Source organism: Callospermophilus lateralis, chromosome 6 (genome assembly GCF_048772815.1).
Source record: "Callospermophilus lateralis isolate mCalLat2 chromosome 6, mCalLat2.hap1, whole genome shotgun sequence".
In the NCBI taxonomy this organism is placed as follows: domain Eukaryota; kingdom Metazoa; phylum Chordata; class Mammalia; order Rodentia; family Sciuridae; genus Callospermophilus; species Callospermophilus lateralis.
The window spans coordinates 144,672,077-144,687,817 of record NC_135310.1 but is presented as its reverse complement, the minus strand read 5'-3'; the positions used below and the strand labels follow the sequence as shown (position 1 = coordinate 144,687,817).

The window sequence follows — 15,741 nt, the reverse complement described above, 5'->3', positions numbered from 1 at the left end:
CTACAAAAATGTAAATTCTCTCTAGAAAATATTCAGATGTTTATATAATTATCTATAATAGTTAAACATTGGAAACTAAATTTTTATCAATGGGAGGGGCTAGTTAAATTATCTGCACAGATGTAGAGTTCACCCATAGCTTTATGTTTTATGGTGAGCTTTTGAAGACTTTGTGTCTTCAATGACCAGCATTTTTAAAATAATTATTAAAAACTTTCTCATTTTGAAAAAATAGATCATAGTATTTTAGTGTTGATCAAGGTCTAAGATACTATATTCTACATTTGGAAAAACAGATATCTTAAATTACATAAGGAGATCCTCCTTGGATTTCACTGGACATTTTATTCCTTATAATAAATTTATACACAAAAGGCATATTTTTTTTCAGTTAACTGGCCATTTTAATAATGTTTATACCTGGATCAAATAGTGGTTCCATTTCATGTTTTCTGAGGAATCTCCATACTGCTTTCCAGAGTGGTTGCACCAATTTACAGTCCCATCAGCAATGTATGATTCTACCTTTTCCCCTCACATTTTTGCCAAAACTTATTGCTTATATTCTTGATAATTGCCATTCTGACTAGAGTGAGATGAAATCTTAGTTTGCATTTCTCTAATTACTAGAGATGTTAAACATTTTTTTCATGTTTGTCAATTGTATTTCTTTTTTTTCATCAGAAATTTATTAGTTGCTCAAAATATTACATTGATCTTGACATATCATATATCATACATTTGATTCAAATGGGGTATGAATTCTTATTATTCCCACGTGCACAGATTGCAGAATCACATTAGTTATACAGCCACGTTTATACATACTGCTATACTAGTGTCTGTTGTATTCTGCTGCCCTTCCTATCCCCTTCCTATCCCCCCTCCCTTCCCCTCACCTCTCTCTACCCCATCAACCGTAACTCATTTCTCTCTCTCTTTTTTCCCCTTCCCCTCACATTCTCTTATATGTATTAAAAAAGGCACATTTTAGTTAAAAATAGTACTATCAGAGATGACTAAGGTTGAAAGTTATCTGAAATTCTCTGAGAAGTAGAATCATAACAAGATTTGTGAAATATAAACGCAAGTGAATCATGCTTATTTTTTAAATATATTCTTAATACTTTTAAAATGTAATTAGGAGGAATGGTCTAAATTAGTAACAAGTCTAAAAAACAGATTTTAATAAGCTGTATCTGTTTCTATTGTACTTCCAAGTACATTCAACATATGGGACAATTCTTAAAAAGTATTACTGAAGGGGCTGGGGTGGTGGCTCACCGACCACACAAAAGGCACTGGGTTTGATCCTCAGCATCACATAAATGTAAAATAAAGATATTGTGTCCACCTAAAACTTAATAATAAATATAAGAAAAAAAGTATTATTGAATATAAGTTTGTAGTTAACTGACTGTTTTTGGTAGTGCTGAGGTGCTCTACCACTAAGTTACATCTCCAGTTCTTTTTGAGACAGGGTCTTGCTAAGTTGCTTAAAGCCTTGCAATTTGAGGCTGGTTTCTAACTTGAGACCCTGCTGCCTTAGCCTCCTGAGTCACTGGGTTAATAGGCACACACCACCACACCCAGCTAGCTAACTGAATTTAATAAAAGTGGATGTTTTTTAGGGTACATTTTATATCCACACACTTGATATACTATTTATTTACTTTTGGTCTTGGAGACTGAACAGAGGTGCTCTACCACTAAGCTACATCCCCAGTTCTTTTTTATTTTATTTTGAGATAGGATCTTGCTAGTTGCTGAGTCTGGCCTTGAACTTGAGATCATCTTGCCTCAGCCTGTCATGTCACTAGAATTATAAGCTGTCATGCCTACCATTTGATACACTATGATTAAACCAATGTTTTCCTCAAAAATTTAAAATAGTTTCTTTTTTATTTTATTTATATTAATTAGTAAACCCTTTCTTAGATAATATTGAAATAATGGAATAATCCTGTGAATTTCAAAAATTACCATTTAATGGAATCAGATGTCAGCTCATTACTAGAGCTCTGATTTATGTATCTTTAATGTTAAAAAACTAGACTAACAACTACTCTAATACTATTTAGACAAGATTTAACATCAAAGAATAATCAGTAATATGCATATATATGCACTCTCAAGTATTCTTATGTTTATAGTTACTTGATCTGACTTATAAAAACACCAAAATATTGAAATAGTAGGCTGTTTGTCAGTGTTGTGACTCAGGAAAGATACTAGTGCAAAAAAAATTCACCTGTGCAAAAAAAGCTCATATAATAAGAAAATTATGTAGCAATGAATGTATATCTTTAGAAGTTTACAATGTTTGAAGTGTTAATATTAATGCCCTTTACTTTAAATGCAGAATGAAACAAAAAATGCAAAGAGGGAAAATGAGTCTAAACCCACACTTTCTGAAGATATTTATAGCACACAAGACAGTTTAGGTGGTAAGTATCTCTTTGTTGGCAACATACAAAACAAAAACAATTTTTGTACCTGTGATAATAATAGGTACTATGCTAAGCAGTTTATATACATTTATTCACTTTATATACATTTATTACATTTAATTTACAAACCTATGAAATAGGAACTTAAAAAAATTCAAACAAGGGCTGTTTTTATTTCCATTTTACAGAGGAAGAGAGTAAGATTCAGTAACTTGCCTAAGGTCATGTAGCTTCAATTAAGCTATGATTCAAGTCTATTCTGACACTAGAATTGTAGACTGTACAAGTATCTTAAAAGATATATGTTGAAAAAAATCTCTTATTCTAGCCTTAAGTTGATAGATGAAAGCTACAGAGTTAATCATATAATGAGAAACATAGATCATATTTAGTAAAGCAAACCCAAATGCTGTATAGAAAGGTATTTTTATTTTCAATAATTATGACTAATACTAAAAAGATTTGATTTGTCTCTTATTTTTCATAATTTTGCATTATTGAAATTATAGAATTCAGTATTGCAGTTGTAAGAATAAGAATTAGGAAGGAAAATAATTTTTTTGTAAATATGTGATTTTTCTACAGAGAAAATTAATAAGAATCTATAATATTGGAATCAATACAAAAGTTTAGAAAAATTGATGTAAAAGAATAAATGTAAAACACTAAGCAATACAATGTACCAGCATCAACTTATTTAAAAAATAATTTTTAAAAAACTTGCTAGTAGCAGCTCAAACTGAGGTACCTAAGAATAAATCTAAAAAAATGTATAAAGATTTCTATAGAAGTTATAAAACTTTCCTGGAAGGCAAAATATAAATGTTTCATGTTCAGTATTATGAAGACAAAATTTTACATTTTCCTCAAATATATGAATTAATGCCATTTCATTTTTTTTTTTTAAAGAGAGTGAGCGAGAGAGAGAATTTCAATATTTATTTTTCAGTTTTCGGCAGACACAACATCTTTGTTTGTGGTGCTGAGGATTGAACCCGGGCCGCACGCATGCCAGGCGAGCGCGCTACCGCTTGAGCCACATCCCCAGCCCCCCATTTCATTTTTTCTAAGTTGGTCCTAACATTCACATTTAGGAGTAAAAAAAGTTTTTAAAAACCAAAAATAGTCGAAATTTTGGAAAAGAAGATGTAAGAGACTTGTCCTGCCATATAACAAGATTTATTATAGAAGTTTTAGTAAATTCAACAATATGTTATAGGCAGACAGGCAACACAACAGTGAAATAATAAAAAGTCCCAAAATAGATCCGCTTATGAAAAATGGACACTTGGTATCTGATAGAGGTATTATTATAAATCAGGGAAAGAATGGATTAGATCATCAATGGATTAGATAATTCAGTTCTCCTCAAACAGTTGACACTTTAAAAATGTAGGAAATGATTAGAACCTTTACTCACACCAAATACAAAAATAAATTCCACATAGATAAAGACCTACATATGAACTAAAAAGTTCTAACATCTTAAAAAAAATTAGAAAATGCCATTATGACAATAAGAAAGGAAAATATTTCTTTCTTATTTATTGTTATTATTTTTGTGGTACTGGGGATCAAACCACGGCTTTGCACATGCCTAGGTACTGTACCACTAAACTATATATTCCAGCCTTTTTTTTTTTTTTTTTTTTTTTTTGGTTCTGGGGATTGAATTCAGGGGCACTTTACCACTGAGCCACATCCCCAGCCCTTGTTTGTATTTTATTTAGAGACAGGGTCTCACTGGTAATTTAGGGCCTTGCTAAATTCCTGAACCTAGCCTTGAACTTGAGATCCTCCTGCCTCAGCCTCCTGAGCTGCTGGAATTACAGGCATGCACCACTGTGCCTGGCTCCCAGCCCTCTTTAAAATTTTATTTTGAGACAAAAATTTCCCTAAGTTGCTGAGGCTAGCCTTGAACTTGCAATCCTCCTTCTTCAGCCTTCCGCCTTGCTGGAATTACAGGTGTGTGCCACCACACCCAGCTTCTTTCTAATTTTTTTAGACATGTATTAAAAAATGGCAGTATGTCCCACTGAAAAACAGTATAGCATTTCATTTAGAAGTAGTATTCTAGAATCTGAGCTCTGTGACCTTAGGCAAGTGACAACATCTCTTGCATCTCCGTTTCTTATTATTGTTTAATCTTACTTACAAATAAGATTTGAGTTTCTGGGCTGGGGCTGTGGCTCAGTGGTAGAGTGCTTGCCTAGCATGCATAAGGCACTGGGTTCGATCCTCAGCACCCCTTAAATGTAAAGTAAAGATGTTATGTCCACCTAAAACTTAAGAATAAATATTTTTTTAAAAAGATTGATTTACAAATAAGATCAAAACAAGTTTTTTTAAATATGTTTGCTGTTATTCCTACTCCATGTGATTTTGCATCCTTTTGAATCATTTTGTAATTAAAATATTTTAAAATTATAACAGAATTTTGAAGATATCTTGGAATTTTTTGTAATGGTGTTTGACCAAAATGATAAAAAATAAAAATCATGCTTTTTCTGTGGCATTTAAGGACTTCTTTCCTCCATGTAAAAAGTTGCTATGTTTAGTTTGCTAGTACAGTCATGCTTGAAATCCATGCAATGAATAAGGTTGAAAGATATGTAATTTCTAAAAGGCTTCAACAATTTATTAAGTATAACATTTATTACATGAACTGATGGTCAATCATTCTTCTTTCTTTCTAATGAGATATCAACATTGGAAGTTACTCACAGAAGATTCAAATTGAGCCTATTAATACCTGCATTTCTTCGTTGAGACAATTTGAACCCATTTGCAAATTTCATCAGCTAGAAGCATTTAATGATGAAATGACAACATTTCAAAATCTAACAGAAGGCTTTTCTTACATGGAGAAGCCAGAATTGCAAAGCCATGTGTATAATTATGCAAAAGATACCAATATAAAGCAAGATTTATATAAGGAAGAAAATCCAATGGAAACTAGCATTTCTGCAAATAAAGACCAGCTTGCTCAAGAGTGTGTCAGACAGTCTCCTCAAAGTCCACATCTACTCCAGTGCAATGGAGACACACTGCAGTTTGTGGAAAAGTCACTGGCTAAAAGCACGGCTATGGAATCTGCCCTCAACCCTAGTCAACCTCAGAGCTTTTTGTATAAAGAAGGTGTCCTCAGAAATTATGAAACCCCATTTTTTAAGGAGAATAGCTTTAGGCTGCTTGATCAGAGAATTAATTATAAAACAGAAGAGGTAAGATTGTTAAAGATAGTAAAGACTGTGGAACATTCAAGGATGTTCAGGTTTTGGTCTGTTTTTTAAAAACATATAATTTAGGCTTTTCCAAGTAGCATTAAATATTAAATCAAAGAATTACATACAGCCTATAGCATCTCATAGGGCATTGAATATAATATATTTTTATATCATTTGAAACAAACTAGTTGAAACTCATAGTTTGCATTGAGGGAAAAGTTGAGAAAAGGCAGGCATGCAGAAGTATTGACTAAATTATTTGACAAGAAAAGCTTAAGATTTTTCTATATGTTGAACTTCTGTGGACAAGCAAAGAATACTAACTTCTACCAGAGTGAAAACATTATCTTTGGTTTATTGATTCTGGCACTCATGTAGTATCCCCAAAGCACTGAAGATACCAAGAGTATAAATTCTACTTACTGTCTGAAGAAAAAAATGAGAGTTGTAAGAACTTGTGTGGGCAAATAGAATCCAAGCATAATATTAATACATAGTATTAATAACCCCTTTTCAGTATGAGCTTGATAAGAAAAGCTGTGACTGTTATTTCATTTATTAAGTATGAACAGTGTTTTGTTTTTCATTTATTTGGAAGTAGATGGCTACATTTGAAAAAGGACTTTCCTGGGCTGGGGTTGTAGCTCAGCGGTAGAGTACTTGTCTAGCAAGCTTGATCCCCAGCCTTCCCACAATTTTCCCATATTGAATTCTGGAAAATAACATTTAAAAAGTCTGTTTAATTAGGGTTTTTCAAGATTGCTCCTTCCTCTTTCTGTTGCATTGTCATTTCTCAACCATTCAACAGATACTCGGGCATCTTTTTTGTACCAGGCCCTGGCCTATATCTTAGTTATGTCCTGGTTACAAGCAAACAAGAAATATACTTGGTTCTTATCCTCATGAAAACAATGTCTTAGTAAGGGCTGGGATTGTGGCTCAGCAGTAGAGCGCTTGCCTAGCATGTGAGGGGCCCTGGGTTCGATCCTCAGCACTACTTGTAAATCAATAAAATAAAGATATATAAAAAAAATCTTAGTAGAAGAGATAGTCATTAAGCAAATAATCACACAAATAAAGGTATTTTTTATCGATGATAAAGAGCTGTATTGAAGTAGAACAGTAGGACACTGACGTGGTCAGGGAGTCCAAAAGGTGTACCTGAAGAAGTGGTCATTAAGCTCTAAAGAGTGAGTGGTGGGGTCCATTAGCCTACCATGGGTGGAGAAACAGTCCATGTTCTGGTAACAACATCTACAGAACCCCTGTGGCTGCAGGGAGCCCGGTACTTGCTAGGACTTGAAGGAAGCCCAGTCCAGGAAACCCAGGGTTGCAAGGGCAGGAAGAGTGTGGTGGATACGGACAGGATGGAGGAGTGGCAGGTCAGGTGTCCAGGTCATTTAGGTCTCAAAAAGTTACTTGTCTTTATCCCAAGTAAGGAAAATTCACTAAGTCAGGGGTCCATTGGTCTAATACCACTTGACAGGTATCTTACTGAGTTTTTAATGTAATGTTCATTTTAGTGTTTTTTTAACCACAATTTACTGACTGTTAACCTCTTCCTAAAACCTGGGTTGTGGCCATAAAGTCAATCATGAGGTTTGTTTGCCTACCATTCTCATGGTCACAGAGTTGTAGCATAGTGAGGTGTAATGGTTTATATGAGGAATTTTAAAATCTATTCAAAAAGGACCTGGTGTTCTTTAGGGAAATTGATACACTTCTTTGTTTTATTCATTTAAAGTCAAAGCATATTATATGTGTTAAGAGAAGTTTGCATGATGGAAAATGGTGAAAGTATCAAAGTATAATTTTTTGTTTTGTCAAAATAAACACAATATATATCTGTACCATACAACTACTGTTTGTGTTCTGTTGTGCTTCAGGTGCTATACATACATTCAGCAATTCATATTTAGGAGTTAACTTTGTTAAGTAGATATTATTGGAAGTAGGTATTATTATTGTTATTTTATAGTTGAGGAACCAAACTAGTCATTAAGAATTCAAGGCCTGGGCTGGGGATGTGGCTCAAGTGGTAGCACGCTTGCCTGGCATGCGCGGGGCGCTGGGTTCAATCCTCAGCACCACATAAAAATAAAGATGTTGAGTCCACTGAAAACTAAAAAATAAATATTAAAAAATTCCCTCCCCCTCCCTTGAAAAAAAAAAAAAAGAATTCAAGGCCTTCTCTGACTCCGAAGCTTGGCTGGCGATAAAATGACTGAATGCAATGGAAAGAGGAAGACTCAATCTTGAGAAACTCTAACACTAATTGAGTAAATTTTTTAAATGCTGTTTTCCAGAAATCAACGTGGGAAAATAAAATTTCCCCCCACTTCTCCCAGTCCTGGGTATCAAATCCAGGGCCTCAAGCAAATGCTCTACCACTGAACTATATCCCTAACCCAATAAAATTCTTTTTCAAATGATGCCATCTACTTCCGAATAAATCAACAACAACAACAAAACCCTCTCATACTTGTAAATGAAATAAAATAGCCATAGCTTCTCTTGTCAAACTCATGCTTAAAAGGTGATTTATTGGGATATTTGTACTTTTTCATATTTATTTTATTTACTATAATTTACAGACTGAAGTTTCTTCAAAAGAAATACAAAATCCTGAGGAGATTCCTGAGATGTCAGTCAGTCAGCAGGAAGAAGCCATAGCAGGAAATGCGGAAAGCCCAGGGATTGTCTTAAGTTGGTCTCCAGGCATCTCCAAGAGTGGGGGAAATTCTTGGGAGAACTGCCTGACACCTGACACAGAGCAAAGCTTGGAAGGCTTACAGCCTTTAGAAGAGGACATGGCTTTAAACGAAGCCTTACGGAAATTGAAATACACAAACAAAACACAGCAGGTGCAGATCCAGGACTTCCAGTGTAAGAACCTGCATTTAGAGAAGAAAGTTAAAGAACTAGAGATGAAGATTACCAAACAGCAGGTGTTCATTGACATCATAAATAAGCTGAAGGAAAACATTGAAGAATTAATTGAAGACAAATACAACATAATCCTAGAAAGGAACGATATTAAGAAGAAATTACAGAATTTGCAAGAGATTTTAGCTAACACCAAAAAACGACTTCAGGAATCCAGGAAAGAGAAGGAAATCTTACAGCTAGAAGTTAAAAAAGTCAAGGTTGGTTATATTCGTTTACAGGAAAGGTGCATTACTGAAATGCAACAAAAAAATAGATCTGTAAATCAGTGTATAGAGATGGACAAAACATTAAGCAAAAAAGAAGAGGAAGTAAGAAGGCTGCAGCAACTTAAAGGAGAAATGGAGAAAGCTACCACTTCTGCTTTGGACTTGTTGAAAAGGGAAAAAGAGACCCGAGAACAACAGTTCTTGTCTTTACAGGAGGAATTCCAGAAACATGAAAAGGAAAACCTGAAAGAAAAACAAAAACTGAAATTGAGAATTGAGAAATTGATTCCTCAAGTTAAAAATTTGCTATTCACATGTGAAAAAGAAAAGGCCAAGAATTCACAACTCCAGCAGCAGATCAGTGGAGTAAAAAATGAAAATGCAAAACTTCAGCTGCAGGTTTCAAAGAGTGTCCCTAAATTTGAGAGAACTCAGCTAATGGAGTCATTAGAGGAAATAATGGAGCCAGTTGTTACCAAGGTACTGATGCAGATTCAGAATCTCCTAACATAGAATTCCAAAAGTTTCTAGTGGTATATTGATTGATGTACATGTAGACATGGTATTATTTATATGTAGTATTTTTTTGCAGAAACAGTTATTAACAAAAAAAGAGAAACAGGAAAATGCACCACAGGTTTGAAGAAGGTTTTTTTGGCTTATACGTACTCACCTTAAAGAGTAGCCATTCTTGTCTTCTTCTGAGTATTTTCGTAGAGGTGACATCCTGGGAATTTTGCAGGTACCCATAACCAATCACCTGAAGCATCTCTCAGAAGTTACCTTAGAGAGAGGATTTTCTAAATATTGCTCTCCATCCTAAACAGCTATAAAATGAAATAATTGCATATTTGGTACAAGGTAAAACAAATGTTCTAATTAAAACATCACATATTTACTTTTTAAAATTATAAGGCATTTAAAAATACCATCAGAACTTCATATTAATATGCATAGAGATGTAGTTTTTTTAATATCTGCAGTTCAAAAGACTTTTTTAATAGCCAAGAACCTGAAAGCACATCCAAGGAAAAGATAATTTTCACCAACTGGAGCAAATCATAGGCCTACCTTAAAGTATACGAATCTTTACTAAGTGTAGTAAAATCTTAGTAATTCTGACTTCTTAAAAAGCTAATTAAACTAGGGAAATGTATTTTTAAAAATTTGTTATAACAAATATAACTGAGCTGAGCTGATATGTTGCCTTGAAGGTGTCCTCAGCTCACTTTCTCTTATGAATCTGTAATCAGTCTAAGTGTTTGCAAGTAAACAATTTTTTTTTTTAATGGTAGTGGATATTGAACCAAGGGCCTCACATACATGAAGCAAGTACTTGACTACTGAGCTACTACCCAGTCCCAAATAATTCTATTTTTAAGGATTCTTGTGTCTTAAAAATTCTAAGATTATCTAAATCAGTGGTTCCAAACTTGAATACATGTCCTGGAAGACTTATTAACAGACTGCTGGTCCTTGCCACAAGAGTTTCTGATTCAGAAGGCCTGGGATGGGGCTTGAGAATGTGCACTTCCAGCAAGATCCCAAGTCTTAATGCTGCTATCCAGTGATCCCATTTTGAGAACCACTGATGTAACAAGATGACCTTAACTTTAGCTCCTAACCAAATCAAGATACCTTTTGGATTGATAAACTCTGAATTAGTTTAACTATAAAGAGGTTTAACATTGTATACAATTTTTTTCTTAAGCTTCCTCTTAAAAAAAAAAATCAAGTTCCTTGTGTTATCTTCACTAGTGAATTTATTTATTATTCAAAATTTCATACTGGGCTTTCAGTTTTGCTTCTCACTAACACTAGGTTCATTTTTTCAAAGTAGAGTTCAGGATCATCTGTGAGAGCAAAAATATTTTGTTAATAATATTAAGACATTATTGCCTTTTTCATTCACTTTTTCAGTATAGGTTTTTCCAGAAGCTATGTGACATGATATTGTATTTGTTCTCAGGGCTGATTGGGTATGTGAAGCAAATATGGGAATCCTGCTGTCTTATTAATATAACATTAATATATATACATATATTTGCAGAATGGGCTAAGGTTGTAGCTCAGTGGTAAAGAGCTTTGAACAACAGCATGTTCAAAGCCCTGGGTTCCATCCCAAGGACCACACTCACACAGAGAAAATTGGCAAAAATGTAAAATAATGCCATTCTTTTCAATATTTGTTTTTAATTTTGAAAATATAATTTTAATTAAATATTTATGTTGGTACACATGAAGTGTTATTAGTTAAATCACCAAACAAATATTCTAAAATATTCTTAGATATAATTTCTAATACACTAAATATTTTTTAAAGAGAGAGAGAGAATTTTCAATATTTATTTTTCAGTTTTCGGCAGACACACATCTTTATTTTATTTTTATGTGGTGCTGAGGATCGAACCCAGTGCCGCGTTACCGCTTGAGCCACATCCCCAGCCCCTACACTAAATATTGATAGCTAGAAACTACATGATCAAAAGGTTTGGGGGGTCCTCAATAATTTTTAAGAGTACACAAAAGCCCCAAGGAAAAAGAGTTTAAGAACATCGCTCAAAGTTTTTAAGAGTGCTATTTTATTTAGTATTTTACTGGGCTGGGGTTGTGGCTCAGTAGTAGAGTGCTTGCCTAGCATGTGTGAGACACTAGGTTTGGTCCTAAGCACCATATAAAAATAAAGATATTGTAGTCACCTAAAACTAAAAACAAAAATATATATTTTAAAATTTTACTTAAAAGATAATTAAGATTCTTTGTCTTTCTTGTGACATACCTGAATTGTGTACATGTAGGATGCTGAGATGATACCTTGTAATTTGTTACTGAATTGCTCACCTTGTGAAGAAGAGGGCTTGAATACTCCAGATCTGAAAACTCCTCAGCTGACCTCCAAAATTCATAGTCTTCTGACTTTGATGGTAGGACTTCTCACATGTCAGGTAATTTTAAAAATCAGATTCTTAGTTGGAAAGAAGTATTGGGGTTGGACTATACAAAGAGAGACAATAAAATAAATAAATTTAGCTCATAATGGACTCTCAACAAGTATTTACTAACTTCCTGACATGTTCATGGAGATAATTATATTTATTGAATATATATATTGAATCACTATAGGTCCTTCCATATTAACTCTGTATGAGATCTTGTGAAGAGTATTTGAAGAATGGAGTTCAAAATGATTTTATCTCCTTTGGTTTGGCCATTTATTTTGGAAGGGAGAGTTGTTTCATTTGCTTTATTTTTTTCCTCCTTTTAAGTTGATAAAAAATACTTTAATCTGTTTCTCAAACTCTACTACCCTTAGGACATCACCAATCCTGATGCAGACCATTGCAAAGAAAGTGAGAAAGTTAATGACATAATGCTGCAAAAATTGAAGAGCCTTCATCTTAGGAAGATAGATTTAGATAAAGAGGTATTATATTTATTCTTCATTCTAATATTGTATTAATTTAATGGAAAAAAATGAGGGTCACAGAGAAGTCACTCCTAAAATTCATTTAAGAATTGTTTTGGGAGACAAAATTAGCTTTACAAATTAATTAAGTAGATAAAATGTTCAATATTTGACTTGTTTCTTAAATTTAGTTTTTATTAGAAAATATTCATCTATAAAAAATTTGGTATGATAATTTTTTCAGTTTTACATGGCACTATTAATTACTGAAGAATAGTTTATTTTGATATGGTTGTGGTTTTAAACTTAATCACTTGGAGTAGTGGAAACATTAAAAAGAAATAATTTTATTTCTCAGGTGGGAATAAGAGTAAGAGCAGAAGTTTTGGAGTTTCTTCAATTCTCTTGGTATGGTACAATGATTGAGGGATAAGAATAAGAGAGTGAGTTAAATAGGGAAGATGATAACAGGATGTTAAATTGTGCCATTTTTAATCTGAAAGGAATAAAGAAATGACAATTTTATCTGGCTAAGGGAGTAAAACATTCAGATATGAATTTTGGTTAGCAACAAAGTTTTGCACTTCTTCTCTAAATTAATATAGTAGAAAATATGCTATAGGTATTCTGTGGAATCTCTGTCTTCTAGTTAATCTGTAGAAAAAAGGATCAAAGAATAAGCACAGCCCTGCAGAGGAAATATTAGCCTCCAATTCTGTACACCAGGTCTTCAAAACCTTAGTTTTGAATTAAGGATGTTATGAAAATACAATCTCAGATATTTATTTTCTTTTGGTGAATTTCTGTGTAACTACCGAAATACTGACAGGTGTCATGATATAATGTCTACAGTTTGATTCAGACAAAGATGGAAGGAGAAAGAAAGAGGACTGGCTGGGGATAAAAATGATGTATGATTGACCATTAGCTATTGATTGGTTTGTTTTTGGTTTTGAAGGACAATTTTTATTATTTTTAGGTACAGAAACTCAGCAGTCTACATTTAATATAGTTTCTTTAGCTTCGCCTTGTCCAGTTGGCAATGTGAGCCGCAGATTTTGGATCCAGGATCTTGCCTCTCCAGAGATGGTAGATCTTATCCACATATTATTGTAATTCCACCAGCTTAGCCAGAGCTCTTTGTTTACCTGTGTGAAAGCAACAGTGGTTGGTACCCATCTTCCTGTGGGCTCCATGTCCCAGCTTGGCCTTCCTCTTGATGCAGTTAGGGAACTCCTGACTTGTAACACAGGGCAGACAGGAAGAGACCAGCTGAACAGCATCCATGGCCATGTGCAGTCACCACCAGCTGAGCCTTCCTGTTCTTCCCCAGTGCTGTAGTGAAAGGATTAATCACTGCTAGAAGGACTACAGGTTGTCTTTTTAGAGGAAACATCCCTTTTGCCAGGAGCTTTCTTCTAGGCCCAGGCCAACAGTCTGCTGCTTCTTTTGCTTTGTATCTGGTCTACTTTTGTGGGCAGCCTAAGCAACTGTGCAGCAGGTTGGCAGTTCAAGGCCTGGTGAGCTAGTTAATTGCAGGAGGCACTATGAGCTGCATATAAAAGAGGGCCCTTTGCTGTTACAGCTGGATGTAGTGGGCCATTCGACAAAGTGGGAAAGTGGGTGAGATCCTTTTTGAGCTGGATGTCTGTCCAATGCCAAAGTTCTTAGGACTTTTCTCAAATAAGATTTACCACCTTCTTGGTTCCCTGCTTTTTTCTGATATCAGGAGTTGTGGCCATTTTCTTCCCCTTGACCTTTTTTTGGCATCCTAAATGGTTGGAGGAGAGAGCCAGTGGCTATTGTTAGTTACATAGGGGCTCACTAAAGTTTTTTCTTTATTTGTTGTAAATAATGGGAATATTTAATAATAAAAAATGAAATTTTGGACAGCTCTACCTCACTGATATTTGAAGAGTTTGAATATTGAATATTAAGATTTATTATTGCTATACTGAAGGAACAAATGAACAATTAATAACCATCAATTACAATCCAGACAAAAAATTTTTTTTTTCTTTTCTTTTCTTTTCATTTTTATCTTAGGTGCCGGGGATTGAACCAGAATCTTGCACATACTAAGCAGATGTTGTATCACTAAGCTACACTCCAGTCCCACTTCTTTTTGCTTTAAAAATTTTAATGAGGGAGGGAGAGGGGATGTGTTGGGGACTGATAATAGCTAAATTATATTGTTACATTGTGTGCAGGAACATTTTGTATAACTATAATGCACCAATAAAAATGTGGAAAGAGAAGAATGAATGGATGAATATCTTTTAATAGCCAGATGTTAATAACAATTGAATATTAGGATGAGTCCTCCATAACCACCCCTAGATTTAATGATTTGCCAAAGATCTCTCAGGACACAGTGTCCATTCATACCCACAGCTGTGAAAGCAAAGCAAAATCAGCTAACAGAAAGCCCTCCATGGGGGAGCATAATGTAGGGAATAGACTAAAGCTTCCCAGAGTCCTCAGGAGTCATCAGAAAGCCCCAACAATGAGTAGTGACTACAGGTATAAAGTGTTATCTACCAAAGAAGCTCATTATAAAGAGCCAGCCCTGGAATTGTTGTTGTTTATTTTTCTTGTGGGAGCTGTTCACATGGGCACCCTCTGCCTAACACATAACCAAAGTTTCAGCTCCCAGCAAGAAAGCAAGTATTCAGTTTAAACCACATGTTTTGGACAAATAGGTTAGACACAGTGAGCCATTCACATCAGGAAATGGTGGAATCTCCCACACTCCAAGATCCCAGATGCCTTGCTGACAGGCCTGCATAAGCCTAGCAGTTTTTAGGCCTAAGTGTGAACTCTTTTCCTCTGAAGAGCTGTAAAAACTGCTTATTTTTTCGAGACCAAAAGTTAAGCTGTGCAAGGTTTGATGATTTTATCACAAATAATATAGAATGCAGTTTTGTTTTCTCTCCTCTGAAATATAAAATGCTTTTTTTTTCTTAGCTACTGAAACATAAAGACAGAATTACAACCTTTAGAGAGTTAATTGCTAATGAAAAAGCATTTCAAGATCATCTTATTGAGGTGAGTTTAACACTTACTATGCATTTACTTTAACATACAAAAGTATAATTTCAGATATTTGTGTTCTCTTGGTAAATTTGTTGAATTGAAATCCTGCTTTAAGTTCTGTGCTCTATGATTCCAGTCATTCATCAGTCATCTTTTTGAATTTTAAATTACTAAAGCACATATTGTTAAATGTTCCAAGGATTGTGTAAGTTTTGAAAATGAACACAAATACATTAAATCCCAGGTCACAGATTTTGATTCTGATGAAGCCAAGAATATCCAAGATGTACCTCTCTTATTGGGAGTCAAACTGGATAAGTACCACAGTCTAAATGAGGAGCTTGACTTCTTGGTAAGAAAGACCTTTTGTTGCTTTGCTATCATTTTTATATCCAACACTGCTTTATTCCTAAGTTTAAAAAATTGTCAACCTTCAAAAATTTGCTTGTTAAAATGGTCATGTACTG

At 34.2% G+C, this 15,741-nt stretch overlaps 1 protein-coding gene across 8 annotated transcripts in view; it reads left to right on the top strand.

Moving 5' to 3' along the window:
* The window catches only part of Cage1 (cancer antigen 1), a 47,308-nt gene that overhangs the window by 2,700 nt on the left and 28,867 nt on the right, over positions 1 to 15,741 (top strand). For 7 of the 8 annotated variants that reach the window (XM_076859166.1, XM_076859168.1, XM_076859165.1 and 4 more), the window contains 7 exons: positions 2,363 to 2,447; positions 5,151 to 5,674; positions 8,272 to 9,312; positions 11,631 to 11,777; positions 12,146 to 12,256; positions 15,206 to 15,286; positions 15,519 to 15,626. In XM_076859166.1, coding sequence (XP_076715281.1) covers positions 2,363 to 2,447; positions 5,151 to 5,674; positions 8,272 to 9,312; positions 11,631 to 11,777; positions 12,146 to 12,256; positions 15,206 to 15,286; positions 15,519 to 15,626 — 2,097 coding nt within the window. The remainder of the gene's footprint in view (positions 1 to 2,362; positions 2,448 to 5,150; positions 5,675 to 8,271; positions 9,313 to 11,630; positions 11,778 to 12,145; positions 12,257 to 15,205; positions 15,287 to 15,518; positions 15,627 to 15,741) is intronic. The other variant, XM_076859164.1, reaches the window with a different exon arrangement.